General features: G+C 33.2%; 1 protein-coding gene across 4 annotated transcripts in view; it reads left to right on the plus strand.

Moving 5' to 3' along the window:
- Csmd3 (CUB and Sushi multiple domains 3) overlaps positions 1–18056 on the plus strand; it is a 926836-nt gene extending 908780 nt beyond the window's left edge. For all 4 annotated transcript variants that reach the window (XM_042673149.1, XM_042673151.1, XM_042673150.1 and 1 more), the window contains 7 exons: positions 6–185; positions 5183–5248; positions 5745–5903; positions 7630–7742; positions 10191–10278; positions 12191–12326; positions 16069–18056. In XM_042673149.1, coding sequence (XP_042529083.1) covers positions 6–185; positions 5183–5248; positions 5745–5903; positions 7630–7742; positions 10191–10278; positions 12191–12326; positions 16069–16228 — 902 coding nt within the window. In that variant the 3' untranslated portion in view covers positions 16229–18056. The remainder of the gene's footprint in view (positions 1–5; positions 186–5182; positions 5249–5744; positions 5904–7629; positions 7743–10190; positions 10279–12190; positions 12327–16068) is intronic.
- The last annotated feature ends 1761 nt before the right edge of the window (positions 18057–19817 follow it).

Raw genomic sequence — 19817 nt, forward strand, 5'->3', positions numbered from 1 at the left:
CATAGCCCACAGCTGTAAACAGCCAGAAACACCTGCTCATGCGAATGTAGTAGGAATGGACCTTCCATCTCATGGGTATACTCTAATTTATACCTGCCAGCCTGGCTTTTTCTTAGCAGGTGGAACAGAACATAGAGTATGTAGATCTGATAATACCTGGACTGGAAAAGTGCCTATTTGTGAAGGTAAGTTTTAGCTATACAATGGATTGTACTTACAGGACTTTCTTCCATATAAGAGAAGAAACTTTGATTTAAATTGTCTTAGAAGCAGGGGAAATTTGTAGGCCTATTCCAAAGTTAAGAATTGCATTGATGCTGCAGGATTCCAGAACACAGAAATATTATCAGATCTTTTTGTATCATCTTTTCATGTTGACCTTTCTTTTGGCTTTAATCCTCTGTCAAGTTCTTTCTTTAAGGAAGGTATATTAGTTTTCCTGGGCTGCTATAACAAAGTTCCTGAAGCCCATAGTCTGAACACAACAGAAACATTCTTCCAAAGACCCAACATTCTAAAATCCAAAATCAAGGTGTCAACAGAACTTTTGTATTCTGTGTTTCTTCCTTGCCTTAATTGTTCCATTCTATGGGCAGCTCATGGACATCTGAGCTCCCTTTGGCTATGTCTCATTATGATTTATATCTCTATGATCACATACCTGACTTCTTTTATATTGTCTTCCCCTCTTCTTATAAGAGCCATTGCATTTAGCGCCCACATCGATTTAGTATGTTTTATTGTACTATTGCTAATTATGTTTGCAAAAATGTTTCGTAAGGTTATCCTCTCATATTCTATGTGAAACTGACTTCTCTTCAGTTATGTTAGTGAAAATATTAGAGTAAGAAAAATTGCTTCAAGCATCTCTGGGGTCATAGTTTCCTGTGGTACAATTTTGAACAAGCTCATTTCTGTATCTGTTAGTCAGAATGCTATGGTATTTTACTTCATCTGTGTGGATTGCCCTTTCTAAGCTACTGTTTGCGTAGAACAATCCACTCTGGAACAAAATCTATGATGCTAGATGAAGTAGCAGAGAACGTTTTCCAGGGTTCTTGATCACATCACCAATAAAGCTTTCTTCTTTGTTCTTGGAGTATTTATGAATAACAACCAGGTGTTCTTTCTTATCCAGAACATTTGCTTTTTCTTTTTCAAAGATTTTAAGTGATAGAAATCTACTACTTGATTAGAAAATCTTATATATGCTCCTCCTAAGTAAAATTTAATTTCATGAACAAAATATTTTTTCAAAGATTTTAACAGAGATCAGTAAAAAGTGTTTCTTTTTATTTTATTTATTTAAGTTTTATTTTATTTCCTCCTAGTTACGGTTATATGTTATCTATTTTATTTCTTTTTCCTCTCTCTGTCTCTGTCTCTGTCTGCCTGCTTGTCTGTCTGTCTGTCAGTCTGTCTGTCTGTCTATCTGTCTCTCTCTCTCTCTTTTGATTTAAACTCAAGGACTCATGCTCTTGTTTAGCTTTTATTCTTATAGATGATGTTCTACTAACTACCAAACCTCTAGTACAGATATCTTAGGCCATTAATTGGAGATAGAGATTTTTTTGTTTTTTCTACTTAGGCTAGCTTTGAACCATGATCTTCCATCTCAACCTTCTATGTTGCCAATGTTGCAAGTCTTAAGCCACTGGTATTTGGCTCATTCTTCATTTTTTCTTTCTAAAATTCTATTTTCTATTTATGGTTTTCTACAGATTCATAGGTAGCCATTCGTTCTTTTCATTTTCTACACTTTTCTAGGAAATCTCATTCATATGATAGCTTCTTGAAGTTACTTACAATCTTTCTTTCTTTCAACTATCCTTCATTGAAATCACCTCCCTTAATTCTTTTAAAAGACATTACTACTTCAGAGAAACAGAGAAGGAGGGAGCTATCCCAAACTCATTCTACGAAGCCAATATCACACTCATCCCCAAACCAGGCAAAGACCCAACCAAAAAGGAGAATTACAGGCCAATCTCCTTGATGAACACAGATGCAAAGATCCTTAACAAGATTCTAGCTAACAGAATCCAGAAACACATAAAAAAAATAATACACTATGATCAGGTAGGCTTCATCCCAGAGACACAGGGATGGTTTAACATACGTAAGTCAATAAATGTAATCCAGCATATCAACAGAGCCAAGGTCAAGAATCACATGATTATCGCCACAGATGCAGAAAAGGCCTTTGATAAAATTCAACATTCATTCATGCTAAAAGCTCTGGAGAAAATAGGAATAGAAGGAACATTTCTAAAAACAATAAAAGCCATTTATGACAGACCAATAGCCAATATTATACTTAATGGGGAAAAGCTACAACCAATCCTCCTAAAAACAGGAACAAGGCAAGGATGTCCACTGTCTCCACTCCTCTTCAACATAGTCCTAGAACCCTTAGCCAGGGCAATAAGGCAAGAAAAAGACATTAAAGGGATCCGCATAGGGAAAGAAGAAGTTAAACTATCCCTTTTTGCAGACGACATGATACTATACCTCCACGATCCCAAAAACTCCATCCCCAAACTTTTAGAAATCATAAGTCACTTCGGCAAAATAGCAGGATACAAAATAAACCCACAAAAATCAGTTGCCTTCCTATACACTGATAACGCACAGGAAGAGAGGGAAATAAAGGGAGCAACCCCATTCACAATAACCTCCCAAAAAATAAAATATTTAGGAATTAACCTAACCAAAGATGTAAAAGAACTATTTAATGAGAACTATAAAAAGTTAAAGAAAGAAATTGCAGAAGACACTAGGAAATGGAAAGACCTCCCATGCTCCTGGATAGGCCGACTTAATATAGTAAAGATGGTGATACTTCCAAAACTAATATACAAATTCAATGCAATTCCTATTAAAATCCCAATGACGTACATCACTGAAATACAGAAAACAGTCCAAAAATTTATATGGAACAACAAAAGACCTAGAATAGCCAAAACAATTCTAGGGGATAAAGACAATATGGGAGGGCTATCCATGCCGAACTTCAAACTCTACTACAGAGCTATAATCACAAAGACAGCATGGTACTGGCACAAAAACAGACCCGCAGACCAATGGAACAGAATAGAAGATCCAGATATAAATCCACAGGCCTACAGCCAGCTGATATTCGACAAAGGAGCCAAAGACATACAATGGAAGAAACACAGCCTCTTCAACCACTGGTGCTGGGAAAACTGGGCAGCCACATGCAGAAAACTAAAAGTGGACCCCAGCCTATCACCATGCACCAACATCAACTCAAAATGGATTAAAGACCTTAACATTAAACCTGAATCTCTGAAACTACTGCAGGACAGAGTAGGAGACACACTTGAACTAATAGGCACAGGAAGGAACTTCCTGAACAGAGTCCCAGGGTCACAACAAGTTGGAGAGAGACTCGACAAATGGGACTACCTTAAAATAAAATGCTTCTGCACAGCTAAATCTATCGCAACTAAGCTAGAAAGACAACCAACTAATTGGGAAAAAATATTTACCAGCAATATATCAGACAAGGGGTTAACATCCTGTATATACAGGGAACTCAAGAAACTAATCCCTCCCAAACCTAACAAACCAATTACTAAATGGGCAAGGGAACTAAAGAGGGACTTCTCAAATGAAGAAATAAAAATGGCAAAGAAACACATGAGGAAATGTTCATCATCCCTGGTGGTGAAGGAAATGCAAATAAAGACAACCCTGAGATACCACCTTACCCCAGTCAGAATGTCCCACATCCACAAATCAGCCAACGACAAATGCTGGAGGGGATGTGGAGAAAGAGGAACCCTATTACACTGCTGGTGGGAATGTACACTTATACAACCACTTTGGAAAGCAGTCTGGAGGGTCCTTAGAAAGCTAAAGATTGACCTCCCTTACGACCCAGTCATACCACTTCTAGGCATCTACCCTGAACAACAGGAACCAATATACAAGGACACGTGCACCTCCATGTTTATTGCAACACTGTTCGCAATAGCTAGGATATGGAAACAACCTAGGTGCCCCACCACAGATGAATGGATCCAAAAATTGTGGCATCTATACACAATGGAATATTATGCAGCCATTAGAAATGACAAAATAATGGCATTTGCAGGGAAATGGATGGAGCTAGAAGGAATCATGTTGAGCGAGGTAAGCCAAGAACGAAGAGACAAACGGTACATGGTCTCCCTCATAAGTGGATGCTAAATCCAAAAGGTTAGGTGATACGACAAAACTAACAGGACTTAAGAAACAAAGAACTCCCGCTCATCTGGTTGAACCACTACTAAATATCCCCATGCTGCTGATCACAAATATGGTATATAACATGTGAACACTGTTATATATTACAGACTGTGGTAGACAATTTGCTCCAGGGAAGTTAGAATGAACTTGTGACTTTGAAATTATGTAATCATTTAATCACAATCAAAAAAAAAAAAAGAACCTCGGGGAAGGGAGGGAGGGAGGGGATGGTAGGGGGAAAACAATGGAGGGGGTAACAATGTTCAAGAGGAAGTGTACTCATAACCTCACTCATGTAACTGTAACCCTCTGTATAGTAGCTTTACAATAAAAAAAAATAAAAATAAAAAAAAAATAAAAAGGAAAAAAAAATTTAAGCTATATTTAAAAATATAGCTTTTAAAAATGCTTAAATATTTAAAAAAATAAAAATAAAAGACATTACTATATTTTTACTATAGTTTCCACAGCCTTCCATTGCATTCCTGATTTCTTTTTCTATACAGGGTTTTGGCCTGGTTTATAAGATTTTATCTTTGAGCTTATAAAATTTCTACTACACCAAGTAACTATTTTGACAAAATTGATAATTACATCTCAAGCTTACACAAGTTTTACCTCTTCTTAACAGCAACAGAATCTATGTTGGAAGCAACTAGTTGTCTTTAATGTTCGCCTGTATGATAAAGTATCTCATGCTGATAAGATTACAATAATCTACCTCTTTCTACTGAGCTAGGATGGGCATAAATATCAAGGTTTTTATACAATAGTAATTCTGATCAGGAGAGTGAGCTACCACAACAAATAAGACATTTTGTAGAAAATTATGTATCTCAGAGAATGAAATTTACAGTGTGTCAACACTGTACACATGTGTCTTCTTCTGTTATTTTATTAACATTTGTAAAAACCCATTTTTTTGTAGCTGGTTCCAAAATCTTGGTGAAAGATCCCAGACCTGCATTAGGAACACCCAGCCCAAAGCTAAGTGGTTAGTAAATGAATTTGACACTTCTCTAAGTCATGATAACTAGAACAGATCTACTATTTTCTTGACAAAGTGAATAGCTACTTGAGAAAGAAAATGTATTTCATGTTGATAAAATTATGCATTTAACTAAACAATGTACAAAGCTAAATTAATCATTAGAGCTGATAACATCTTATGATGGAATTAAAGTTAATGGGAAAATGAATACTTTTAAAATCTCTACGTGTTTGGTAATCCATACACAACCAACATGTCAATCACTGGGAAAAGTTGGGATTAGGCAATTAATTTATACAAAAGGAGAGAAGGAATTTTTTATTGATGATGTTTGGTTTATTCTAAATAACATTTTGTCTGCACAATTTATTTTATTTAGATACATTTTCAATACCATTGCATATTGTTCAGTCAACTAAACATTCTTGCTATTGATGTTAATACTTGAATGTAGGAAGTCATCAAATTTAAAGATGTGGTTTATGCATCTTATTCATAGTTCCTGATGATGTGTTCGCCCAAAATTATATATGGAAAGGTTCTTACAACTTCAAAGGCAGGAAGCAACCCATGACTTTGACGGTGACCAGCTTCAATGCTTCTACTGGGAGAGTTAATGCAACACTGAGCAATAGTAACATGGAACTGCTATTGTCAGGTAGAAAACCAAAAATAATTCTTTGAGGTTTTATTTTCATGATGATTTCATCATTTTTATTAGTCACTTTTATACCATAAAATAGTGGTGGTATTTGATTTTATGACATTTATAATTTGTTCAGAAACATTTTTCTGGTTTGGGGATTGATGCATATATTTTAGTTTACCAAAAATAAAAAAGAAGGTGTTTTATTTATTTTGTTTTGGGTTTTCTTGCAATGCTGGCAATACAAACTTTTATGAGTTACATCCTTAGGTTAAAACTCTGAAATATTGAAGTTAAAGATTTTCAAGACAATTTTTACATGGCTAGAAATTAACATCTCTAAATAATGGGATATTAGGATATTTCACACTACAAATACAAAATATATGTATTATAAATTTCATAACTATAAAATTATTCTAAATAGGCAAATTGCTACATATTATTATATTTGCCTATGTAGGATAATTATGAGCAATATAATAATGTATGGCATCAGCAAAATGAAAAATTGCAGTAATTTTTAATTTTAGAAGTAACAATTATGATCATAATTTGATATTACTGATCTGGCATAAAACATACTGAAAATAAAATTGAATAGAATAATAAATTTAATATGCAAATATTTAGGATGTTCACTATTAATAATATAAATGCAAAATATTTATATGAGGAAAAATTCAATTAACTTATGATTGATTTCTTCAGTAATGAAATATAAATATTTTTCCTGTTTTCTTGACATGTTAATCCAAACAGATCTATATTTATATGATATGGAACAGTTCAAAAATGGTTTCACATAAATAAAAATACACAAAAATTATATTGCCTTTTACACACTTTCTTGATATATAGACAATTATATCAGTGTGCCACCATATTATTTTAATGCATTTATGACCTGTCTTTGACGATTATAATTTAATTTAGATCAAGACTTGTGTCTCATTATCTTTATATTGTTTTGCGGCCTTGTTTATAAGTAACTATTAGGTAAATAACATGTTAATCACAGAATTTCAATTCTGCAGTTTATTTTTTTCTTTTTTATTACTTAAGCCAATCACAAAATTTTGTTCTGCAGCTTTATTTTCTACTATTCCATTAAACGTGTGTACTCTCTGTTTATTCCCATTCTTAGAATTTTTTATTATTGAAAACGTATCACTGAATGTATTTTTGTTTCCTCTCTTCATCGATTGCTAGTGTTCCTCTTCTTGGACTAAAATTCATACTAACTTTTCAAAACATAGTCCCCTTGGCACAGTTTTCATGATCCCTCTTACATCCATCGTTTGCTTACTTACTTGTTTGCTTACATTTTCAGCTTCATAAAATTTGTAAGCATTAGAACAATAACTACGTATTTTGTGACTCCAGCAACACCTGACACAATCTCTCCACACAATGACAGCTCCTAATTCATAATTCAAGAAAAGATCAGCAATTTGAGCTTTGGATTTCTCATTTTAAATCTTATTTGAGGGACACATTTTGTGGTTTGGAATACCATGGAATGATGTATAAATTGTATTTTAATTCCACAGATAGGATTTAATTTGAGATTCCTGTTGAGAGATCAATGTACATTACAGGTTTAAGAAAAATATTAGTTGTTTGTTATGGGCCTTGTTCTATTTCTTTTCCTATTACAGACCTTCCATGATAAGGACTTAAAGATAATAAGATGAAGACTATTTACAAGATTAAGTAAATGTCTTTGCTTTTACAGGAATATATAAAAGTCAGGAAGCTCGCCTAATGTTGCACATATATCTTATTAAAGTACCACCTCATGCTTCTGTGAAAAAAATGAAGGAAGAAAATTGGGCCATGGATGGCTTTGTAAGTACAGGTCTTTGAAAGTTTGCTGCTAGTTTTAATAGCAAATTTCCTGCTTGCTCAGGAAAAAAGAAGTATTCTAAGTTTGGCTACATTTGAGCACACATGTGTGTGTACACACACTTATAAATGCACTCCCACAAGCTAGCATCCATATATAGTATTCTAACATATCAAGGCAAATGTTAATGGGTTCTTAGATGATTCTATTTTTAATGTGGTATGGTTTGTAGCATATTCTGTGGAGTATTTTTCATTGATTTTTATCAAGGAAAAAGTGAGTAAAATATATATCTGGGGCTGGGCAATGGTGAGTGTGCCTATAATCCCAGTATTCAGAAGGCTGAGGAAGCAGAATCAGGTACTTGATTACAACATGACCTAAATGAATAAACTCTGTCTCTAAAAATAAACAATAATAACAATGAAACCAAAAAATTCATTCACTAATATTTAATCACATAAACCATTTTTATAAAATTAATTAGAAAATTCAATTTGTCTATTTAACTGGAGTGTAAATTCCAAGTATTTCCTAAAATGTCCTGTGAAGACAGAAATTCCCCCTTCCTGCTTGCTGTGGAGGCACAGTTGCTGCACCTTCACTGTGGAATCTCTCTGTCCTCTATTTGGTCCTATATTTGAATGGATGGTCCAAAGTGATAATGGACAGTAGAAAGTTCACATTAACATACTGCGCAGGAGAAGACGTGCTCACGGTCAGAGCATTCGCAAGTGCCAAGGACTGGAGAACGACCCAAGGTTTTTTCTTTCCTGTTCTATGTGCATGTTCTTCATCCTTATTTATGCAGTTGGGGAATAATTAAGGTCTTCCATGAACTCTGGTTGTTTACTTGGGTTAGTTTGTGTAGGAAAAAAATGGATTCATTCTTCAAACTGTTAGAGTTTGATCTATTCTCTTTACATATATTTCACTTTAAAAAAAAATCCCAGAGTACAATGTTATACCTATTTAATAAGGAACAAATCTTTGATGAAGCATCCAACTGCTGTGGGGAATTGGTATGTTGTATTTTTAAATGTGTGATTTTTAAGTTTTATGAATTTTACATCACTAATTGCCAGTAGGTAGGTACAAACTTGAGGATAAGTACACATTGCTAATTTGTTCTTGGAATCACTGAGATATATCGATTCTTTATTTTACTTTTGAGATCATATGACATTCTAATGAGAATTTATTTTTTAATATAAGGTTTTATACAAATGCAAGATACATGATGTTGTCAGCACAAGTAGAATTAGATGGAGACAACAATGTCTCACGGTCAACCATAAGTATTTGGTTCTTTCTTGGTGTCCAGTGAGCTGGGTGAGCTCTGGTTGAAGTTGTGTGGTATGGCGTTTATGTCTACTTCTCGCCTTATTCTGGAATTGAGACTAGAAGGGTAGCAGAAACCAAACCATGTACTCTTCTGAAAAATTGAAAGCTCTCAGTGGGACAAAATGCTGAGATAAACTCTGAAATCAACTTCAACACGGTGACATACAGTATTTATTTGGGACAGGGATTTGCTATATATAGCTGGAATGAGCTCAAACTCACAATCTTTTTGTGTCAGCCTTCTGAGTGCTAGGATTACTGGCGTGTATCACCATGTTTGTCTGACATATGCTTTTGATAAACAGCTTAATTTAGATTGAATTCATTAATTCTAACATTAATCAGTGTAAAATGGATTCCGTAGTGTGTTTCAAGTGTGTCCTCAGATATGTTTGATATTATTTAGAAATGATATCATCATTCCCAAGATAAACGCCACAACATTTACCTGTTTCTCTCACTTCCAACTCTGATTCTTGCTCTGCCCATGGTCTTCCTCTCAAGACTTCCATGTTCTTTACTTTCATGGGTAAAGTCATCTAATATGTGGTATTCTCTGACTGGCTACCTTCCCTGAGTATAATGGGACACACAGGTGACTCTGTAGACTTATTGGTATAGGCTAACAACTGACCCATTATTCATCCAATTCACATAAAATTTGCTAACACAATTTTGAGAACAATCTAAATTCAATGAAATAACAAGAATACTCCTTCCAGAAGCTTTGGAGCTATGGAAGGATTGCACCCATACAACAAACAGCAATCTAACCTACAAAAACAGCATTATACTGTAATTTTTAAGTGACCAGTAGAATGAGGATTGTATCTCATGTGACTACCACTGTTGGATAATAAGTTCCTTACGATTGTATCTGTGTGATTATATCAATCAACAAGCCCTTTTACCAACAGCATAAAATGTTGTACATTTTACTTTTGCTTTTTATGATGCAAAGAGTATTCAATAGCTGATGAGGAAAAGTATATAGAGGAGAAGTATAGTATGTCATGTTCATTTCAGAATAAAATTCAGCATTTATTCAGGGTAAGAAATATGGCTATAGCTGGTCTTCATAGCTATAAGACTTTCAAATATTTCAGGTTTCTGCTGAGCCAGATGGAGCTACTTATGTATTTCAAGGATTTATTCAAGGCAAAGATTATGGACAATTTGGACTGCAAAGATTGGGTAATGCATTACTTTTGATTTTCATGTGGTTTCTTTATTACTGCAGATGTTATAAGGAAAGTCAGTGGATTCTGTACATTAAGCACACTTGGTACATTTTGATTTGTTCATGGTCAGGATCATGTATTGAGACATTTGATAGTTTTGTAAATAATCACTTCCTCCCAGACATCTTTTTCTATGTAACAGCTCTCTACAATGTTTAGCTTTTCACCAAATTTCTAATAAACATGACAAGCTGTCTTGCCCTTAAGCTAGGGAGAAGAAGAAAAAGTGATATAGAAGATAAAAGGAAATATTAAACTGTAAATTTTTTTATCTTATCTCCTGAGAACTATACTACTTTTTCTCAGTTTGAATGTTGTTACAATTTTCTTACTCTCCTGGAAATATAGCATACTTTGAAAAACTTATAGACTGTGTTGAAGAAAACTAACTTTGATTAATGGGCCCCTTTGGGGTCTTGGTGTTTTGCAAGTATGGAAATTTTCTGTAGTTGGAGACACAAACTTTTGTCTTTCTCATTTCCAACTCTCCTACCATGTGAATGAGCATTCAGTGATCTTTCTTGATCATATCAGGAACTATAACTTTTAGGATATTCTATTACTGAGATATACTGTCTCCCATTATTAAACTGTGGCATGGTTACAGATATAACAAACACAGGCCATACAACCTACTACCATACATTTATCTTGATAAATCATTACTCTTAAAATGTGTGTAAATATACCGAGTCACTGGAAAAAGAAGGTTTAGAAAAAGGCATTTTTTTTCAAAGATAAATTTCCTAGTCAGACACAGTTGTATCTTAGTTGAGTATAATTTAGTCAAAAAGAGAAATTAGCTTTCTGTAAACAAACAATAAGATCTTTTAATATGATGTTCTGCTTAAATTGTGTGAATAAAACATTCACTAAAGTGGTACATTAATACATCTCTGTCAGTGGAAGCAAGGAATTTACAAAAGGATCTCAGAAGCCTCACAGTCTAAAACAGAGTGTATAAAATAGGACCTGTTACTTTCTGAAAAAGACCTGTTAGGTATTCCCAAATCAGTTTATGACCCTGGCTACTCAGCCTTAAGTAGAATATTGAATTCTACTGTCTAACCTCTTTCATTCACAGAAACTAGTTATGTTGACTTTAGCTATGAAACGTTACCCCATTTTTTTCTTCCAGATGCTCTAGTTAAAGCTTTAATAATGTATTTTTTAAATCATAGTTTTCACTGCCACTTTCTTCCTGAATCTGTGGCCTGTGCTCTCCAAATTCTCCTTCCATGATCATGTCTTAAGTTGTCCCTCACAGAATATGTTTGGGATATTTAGAATATTTCTGTCTTTCCTGAGTATAGCTATAGTTTATTATTTTTGCCTCTGATTCTACCCCCAAGTCAATATCTCACATTCCCAAATATGACACCCATATTCCTATTTCCAGACTTACAAAGTTTTTACTTCCTTTTATATTCATTCATCCTCTGAAGCTTCAAGGTAAAACTCACATTCTATTACCTCCAGAAAACATTCCTAGATATGACAGAACCGATTATACCTTTATTCATAAAGCACAACACCATTCTTTCATTCTTGATATATTCATTTCGTTATCTTCAAGTCTTTCCACTATCATATAAATTCAAGTCAAGGACTAAACTTATTGGTCAGTCTAGATACTATATAAATGGTTATACTTTGTGGAAAACAAACATGACAAAACAAAAAACAAGTACTGTAACAAATTGAAGGAATTTTTGTCAGATATACATATATATATATAAAATAACAATAAGTTGGTGGGTTAAAGAGTCAATGATAGATATTTTGAAATTCAATAAATTGATGAGTTAAAAGTCCATTATAACAAGAGTTTATTTTATTCTCATCAATTGCTTTCTATTTTTCAGGATTGAATATGACAGAAGGCTCAAATTCTTCAAATCAGCCGCATGGTACAAATAGTAGTTCTGTGGCCATTGCTATTCTTGTGCCTTTTTTTGCACTTATATTTGCAGGCTTTGGGTTTTATCTTTATAAACAAAGGTAAGCACACAGACTTCTAACTCCATAAGTATTCCACAAATCTTTCATACTAACTCTCTTGCCCTGTTTCAAATCCTCACTTCCATTTTTCCATGTTGTGGAAATCCGTGTACATAATTACTGAAAATTTATTTCCCCTCCCCATTTTATGATAGTACATACACATTATAAAACCTTCTATGCAACATTGTGTTAGCAGACAACCTAACCCTTCCTCATCTTTCTGCCAATTTCTCAATATAGAATTAGTTTCACATGCTATTTTTCCATTATTCATAATGAGACTCTAGACACAAAATACTCATTAGGGTTTAAATTGAAGAGATCATGTCTGCTGCCAGGTGTATGGAGGCAACTGGGAGGAAGTTTATGTCTAGACTTCTTTATTCACATAGTGATGCTAGCTGATTTTATCCTAGCAGAGAGATTTAATATATTTTCATCTTTCAATTCATCTTGTGTACCTCTCACAAATTATGCAGTAACTATGATGCAATTGTGAAAATCAAGTAAATGGCTATACACATTATTATTTAGACCTATTAATTCTATACAGTGCAACACTGTCTGGAAGGACTTTAATATGTAACTCACTACTATTTAGGGAAATATTTATTAAGGAAAAATAGTTAATGAGTCAATTCAACTTCATTACACAAATGAATTTTGTGCATAAATGATATTTTCAGTATATGTCAGTCTATATCTCTAAGAATTATTCATTTAATATTAGGCTATCTATGAATAATTATGAATTAGCAGATATATAAACCTTGCTAATATCGGACTTTATTTGAGAATAGGAATTATCACTATGTTTATTTGTATGTTTATTTATATGCCAACTTTTTAAAATTATGGTAAAAATGCAAAATTATCATTTTGTACAATGGTAGGTAGATACATGACACTCATGCACTATAGTGACAGAGTGTTTTCATAACCCCCTGAGAATACTAGTCATTTCACTTTTCATTACCCTCACTTCTAACTTCAGACTACTATAATTCTGGATAATTGTTTAAATGGGGTCTTTTCAAACCCAGATGCTCAGATCTCAGCCACCTAAGTTGCTGGGATTAGAGGCAAAAGCCACCAGTGCCCTGAATCAGGCTTCATAAACATTTAGCAGAATGTCTGCAAGTTTTATCCTTGCTATAGGATGCAGCTGGACCTCATTCCTTTCTATTAATCCATAATAGTTCTTTGTTATGAGTATATGTTTTGTTGCAATGTGTCCGTAAATTCTTGGGCATTTGTATTGTTTCTAAAATTTGATAATTTGTGAATCATGTAGGCATACACATTTGTCTACTGACTTTTATGTCCTTGAAGACATATTTTGAATTCCTTTGGGTATATGTCCAAGAATTGAATCGTTGTGGTATACAAATTATGTTTTAAACTTATTTAGAGAGCACTAAATAGTTTTGTACCACTTGTTCCATTTTGGTTTTCTATCCAATGAATGAGAGTTCAACTCCATTTGCTTCCTACCCAGAACTTCTCTGTTTCTATATTCATTTTATTTTCATCCTAGTTCATGTGAAGTATTTCCATTAAATAAGAATGTATGTATATCCTAAACAAAAGAACATGTTCAAATAATTCACCTATTTTTAGTTAAGTAATTTGTCTTATTGCTGTTGAGTTTTTCTCTGCTCTGTCTACCCTCTAATCCTCTATCGGATAGGTAGTTTGTAAGTATTTTCTCCTTATCTGTGTTTTCTGGATTGCATTTTTGTTCTTTTGATATGGTATCTTTTGATGTAAAAAGGATATTTGTTTTGTTGTTTTGATGAAATCTAATTCATCTTTTCTTTTCTCCTTTGGGTGCTACATGTCATGCCTGAGAAATGCTAGCCAAATTCAAGATCATGTAAATTTGTCCAATGTTCTTTAGAATTTAGTAGATTTAGTGCTTATATTTGGAACTTTGATTCATTATTTTGCTTAAAGTTATTGATCAATATTGAGAAAAATAATCCTTTAAAATCTTCATAATTATAATCCAAATTTAAAATGTTGTTGTGTATGATTTTATTGTAAATTTATTTTTAACAGAGAAAAATAAGATTCAGTAGTTATTCTAGAAGGGACACCTCATAAGAAGCCAAGTTCTTAGGTTATATCAATAAAAAATTAGAATCCTTCTGAGATTTAACTGTTTCCTAATGCATTTTTAAAGCACTTTTTAAACATTTTTTTGAGTCAGGGTCTCACTAAGTAGCCTTAGCTGCCCTTGAACTCAGTATCCTTCTGCCTCAGACTCTCAAGATCTAGGGTCACTTAAAAAAAAAAAAGAAGAAACACTTTTTATACAAATCTAAAGTATCTGAAATATAGAAAAATTCAGAAAATGCACAAAAAAGTAAAATTGAATAACATAATAATAAATTGGAGTTATGACTTACTGTTGAAATTTACAATATTAGATGAAAATGAAATTTTAAAATGTACTTTATGACACATACCTTTTAAGTATTAGATCCCAGAAATGGGGTCAATTCTTACCTTTGATTCCTGATGTATAAGTGAGTAAATAAATGGGTTATGAATGAATTATGCAGTGGGACTTGGGGAAAAGAACTGCTAAACAAGTCTTAACCCAAGATGGGAAATAAAAAAAATGAAGAAATTCTAGATGTGGAGCCTAGACATGTTTGTTAACTAAAAGCAAAGTTTCCAGTCATCAGTAACTGTTTGGAAACTACTTTTGTGACACAATATTAGTACAGCCATATCATATCTATATTTAAAGTTTTGAACTCACCCTAATATATATATATAATACTAAACTCAAATTGAGTATTTTTTATTTTGAGAATAATTGAAGTACATTCTGTGTTGTCTATATCTGTGCTTCATAGAATTCTCCCTTCCTTCTTAGTACAGAACTGGCTCCTTCCTATCCTGACAGTTTCAGATAAATTGTGTCTCCTTAGATGTGCTTTTTTTTTTTTTAATCAGTCTTCCTGATGTGGATCCCAGTAATTCCTTATTATATCAACTATATTTGTTTATATCATAATAATTCTTATCAATTTTTGTTGTTTCTTTTGCTAGTCCTGGGGCTTCAACTCAGGGCTAGGCTCTGTTCCTGAGCTTCTTTTTGCTCAAGGCTAGTGCTCTAAAACTTGAGCCACAACACCACTGCCAGCTGTTTTGGAGTAGATTATTGGAGATGACGGTCACATGAACTTTTCTACCCTGGCTGGCTTTTACAGGCATGAACCACCAGTGCCCATTTTAATCTAATATTTTTGTTTAATACTTATTCATTATTTTCTATCATTGCTATATGAAATCCATCAGTAATAACTTTATGTGCTTTTACATATATTATATAAATAATTGTGCCTACAATGATGCATAGCGCATAATAGACACTCAGTGAAAATTTAATGAGCCATAAATTACTGAAAATGAGTATACAGTCCATTATTATAATGTATTTATATCATATGCAAGTGATAGTAATAACTTATTTTGTAACAAAATTTAAACTAGTTAATATAACTCATTTATATTTGCCCGATTATTCTTGTTACCATATATAAGCATACAGTGTATGCAAACAATAAGTCATTCAGGCTTTAAAATTAAGATGCATTTGTTGAGTGTACTTTTAAGTGACATTATCCACTAAGGAAGTAACTGAAATATAGAGTTTGAACTCTACTCTGCTGTTTCTAGAAGAAAGTGAACACATAACTAATTGGTGTTCTCATCTCATCAACAGGACTGCACCCAAAACCCAGTACACAGGATGTTCAGTTCATGAAAATAACAATGGCCAAGCAGCTTTTGAGAACCCCATGTATGACACCAATGCCAAGTCGGTGGAGGGAAAGGCAGTGCGATTTGATCCCAACTTGAACACGGTTTGCACAATGGTATAATGCAGCAGGGCTTTGCCTTCCTCAAATCTTGGAAATCGACTCACAAAACAGTGCACATTTAGTCCACTGCTAAACAAAGCACACTTTTCAGGACTTGCTGGGTCACCTATTCCTGAGGAATGATAGAGAAGAGTGTTTTCTTTGTTTTTGTTTTCTTTTTCTTTTTCATAAACTGGATCAAAATTCTTCTTCATGTTTAGCGTGGAGAGTTTTACAGAAATTTGGCTGCACTCTGTGAGTGCTTACTCACAGTTTATTTGCTTTTTTAAAAAAGGAGATTATTCTAAAACATAAACTTATTTGCATATATTGGAGGAGCATCCACTCTCAGTATTTCTGTGCTTTATAAACTATATTAGAGGGACTGGGTTTAAAAAAAAAAGATATAGGGTAGAAAATAAGAGCTATACTTACAAGAGTCAATAGGTCACTGAGTTCTCTTCAACTGTCATGAGCAACATTGTACCCAAAAGTCTATATTTCCCACCAACTTATCCCCTATTCATTCTTGTCAATCAAGGCATTGTTTTTCTGAGTTCCATGGAGATTTAAGATTGAGTCATTTTCTTAAAAGTTTATAATTGATTTCACAGGAAAGACAAAGCTGTCTACCCCAACTTGACTTTTCTAATTTGGTACTAAAGTGTCTTGTTTCTTTTTTTCTTTTTGACTGCTTGTCATTATTTCTGTACATGGCAAGGTCATTGTGTTTTTCTTCAATTTCCTTATTTGGAGTAAACCATATTGTTCAATGAGCCACAGGATAGTGTTTAATCCCTTGCTTAAGTATGTTTTGTCATTCAGTAGCCATTGACTTGCAAAAATGACCTATCAGGGTGGTTATTTTTCAGTTATTGGAACCACCAGGCTTATTGCCACGTTCTTTTCTAACCAATCCTTCCAATATTTTTGAAAGACCATATAAAATCTATTAACAATATACTATATTTAATTTAGGCCTAATTATCCTTCTAGTTAAAGCTTCAAATTCACTGCTTTTGACACTTTCAAGTTTCTTCTAAATGGAAGTTAGAATCATACTCTGTTCTATCCCTTGACATAATGACCAAATGGGAAAAAAAAAACAACTTTTTATTACATTGGCCATAAAAATTTGTTTCCTACATTTATGAGTTTATCAAATTTTCATATTTCTAAAAATGCTTATATCCTTATTCTTAAAAAACATATTTCAGATATAGTAGGGGTCTTTATTGTCAGATTCAGATAGGAATTTGCATTTTATTGATCATTAATTTATGACTCCACCATGCAGTAATGGTCACATTTTTTTATTTCATAGACCATTATCTTCCTTTTTCCCCACTGGGAAAAAATGTGTACCCACTGTGATTTCTGTTGTTGTCCCATTCAAACATGGATTACTCTGTGAACCATCTCCACTTTTGTATCATGAGACAGAGTGCCTAAGAGAAACCATTGCACTTGGGAACACTGCTTGGATCTATCTTTACATTCAGTGAATTTCTTGTAAACCACTTTGAGATACACTGTTTTGGAAATTCATATGATTTTTCTCAACATTGTACTCTACTGACAGGATGCGGTTTTAGGTTTTCTGCCATCAGTTATTTATTCTTGTTTATTCAAATGACTGCAATAACAATGATTCATTCACTAATGTTAAGGTTAATACATTTAAGATCTTGTTTAAACAATGTTTCTTCTGCAACTGGCTACTCCTCTTATATTAATGCATACACTTTTGTAAAGAAGTATATTTTTATGAAAAAAAACTTTGTAAAAGTATGATGTAAATTTTCAGTGCAATGTAAACAAATAAAAATGGATAATTGCTTTTGTAAAATGTGTTTTCTTTTGAAAATTATCTCTGCTGGTTCTGTTAGTTAAAAGAAGCAACAATTAACATTGACTTAATGCTTTTACAAGTCCCCAAATGACATATTATCTATATTTAAGAGCATCATAATAAAATATAGGTGTCTTTCTACTTAGTTCTTAAAATATGGCAATATTTTAGAAATAAATTGATTCCAATAAATATATTGGTATTAAACCCAAGAAGGGCTTGTATTCATTGATGAATCAAAGCCAATACTGTTGACATTGGTTTGGCAAAAGGAAGGAAATTTGTTGAAGACTGATCAAGATGGAGCCTGAAAACATGCTCAAATCTGTTCCATCATCAGTATCATGGTATTTCACATGCTACCAGTAAGAGAAGCTGCTTAGGGATTGGATGAGGAAAAGGGAAGTTTTAGGGTCTTTTATGCTGTTTAACATAAATATTATAAATGATCACTTTATAGATGATTATCCAAAATATGTATGAATGTAATTTATATGTGTTCATCATGGCTCATGAAAGTGACCCATGGACATCTTGAGATTGTTAATTGAAAAGATATTGCCATGTAAGTGGACATTTGCACATGCTCAACTGGGGATGGCCAGATTTTAGCTGGCCTCGGGTAGGTTTTAAAGATGTTTCCTTCTAAACAACCTGGAAGAACTTTAGTAGCTGGTGGATTTGTGCATTATTTCTAGCAGGCTTCAGTATCCAAAGAGCTTCATCTGTGGAACATGTGCCAACATGAGAAATTTATTATTTCTATAAAATCCTATTCATAAATTTGATATTATTTGAAATCTTTTTGTCCCCACAAGACATTGTCCTTTTATTTCAAAATCTCAGATTCCAGTCTTTGTATTCTAGATCAGTTTATGATACTTTTGTTTCAGAAATAAAACCCTCCTTGTGGAAGTGTGTAATCTTTACTTCAGCTTTCACTCAGTTCATGTCTTATGAATTTGCACCTGTCTTTGTCTTTCATTCTTCTCTGTACATTCCCTCTTTAATTTGATATTTTTATAATACTGCTTAATTCTTTTGCCTTTCTTTTACACATTTTTACCCATTTTCCTTAGCCTTTTCAAATGCTAGCATCAAGTCATGAATCATTGACTTTCATGAGAGGTCGTATTGTGATTCTCCTTTTTTATTATTATATTAAAGTGGTAGTACAAAGGCTTTCCATTCAATTTCTCATTTGTGATTTTCATATAGTTATCCCAGCCAGGCCCTCTTGGTACTAAAATCTGATGTTTGATTGTAGAGAACAGACCAAATACAAGGTTTATTTCACTGTCTTGTCCATTTATTGACTAAAATTGCAATAAGAAAATTGGTAGGTATTGTGCCCTTTCATGAATAAAAAATCTATTACTTGCCAAAGTCATTATCTGTGAATAAACACATAAATTTAAAATAGGCATCCTGGAAGTAAAGTAAAATATCAGTTCTATGAAATGATTTTAAAACTCCATCAATGTGAGAGATGCTTTAGAATGTGTATTTCTAATTTTAGTTGCAAGAAATATTGATTTGCTTTTTTGTAGAATGACTCAAAGAAAGGGAATATTGATCTGAGAAAATACACAAGTTGTAAAATTTGAGAAATATCATTCTGTCATTGCTTCTATAAGCTGAGGTTCTAAACTAATTTAAGAGCTGATTTAGAAGTTGCCGAGGACAAGAAGTGGCCACTGGACATTAGATTTCATTCTTCTGCATATAAAACAATGGCACTAGTGAGTGCTTGCCAAG

This window comes from Dipodomys spectabilis, unplaced genomic scaffold (genome assembly GCF_019054845.1).
Source record: "Dipodomys spectabilis isolate Male_0828 unplaced genomic scaffold, ASM1905484v1 ptg000783l, whole genome shotgun sequence".
Taxonomy (NCBI): Eukaryota; Metazoa; Chordata; class Mammalia; order Rodentia; family Heteromyidae; genus Dipodomys; species Dipodomys spectabilis.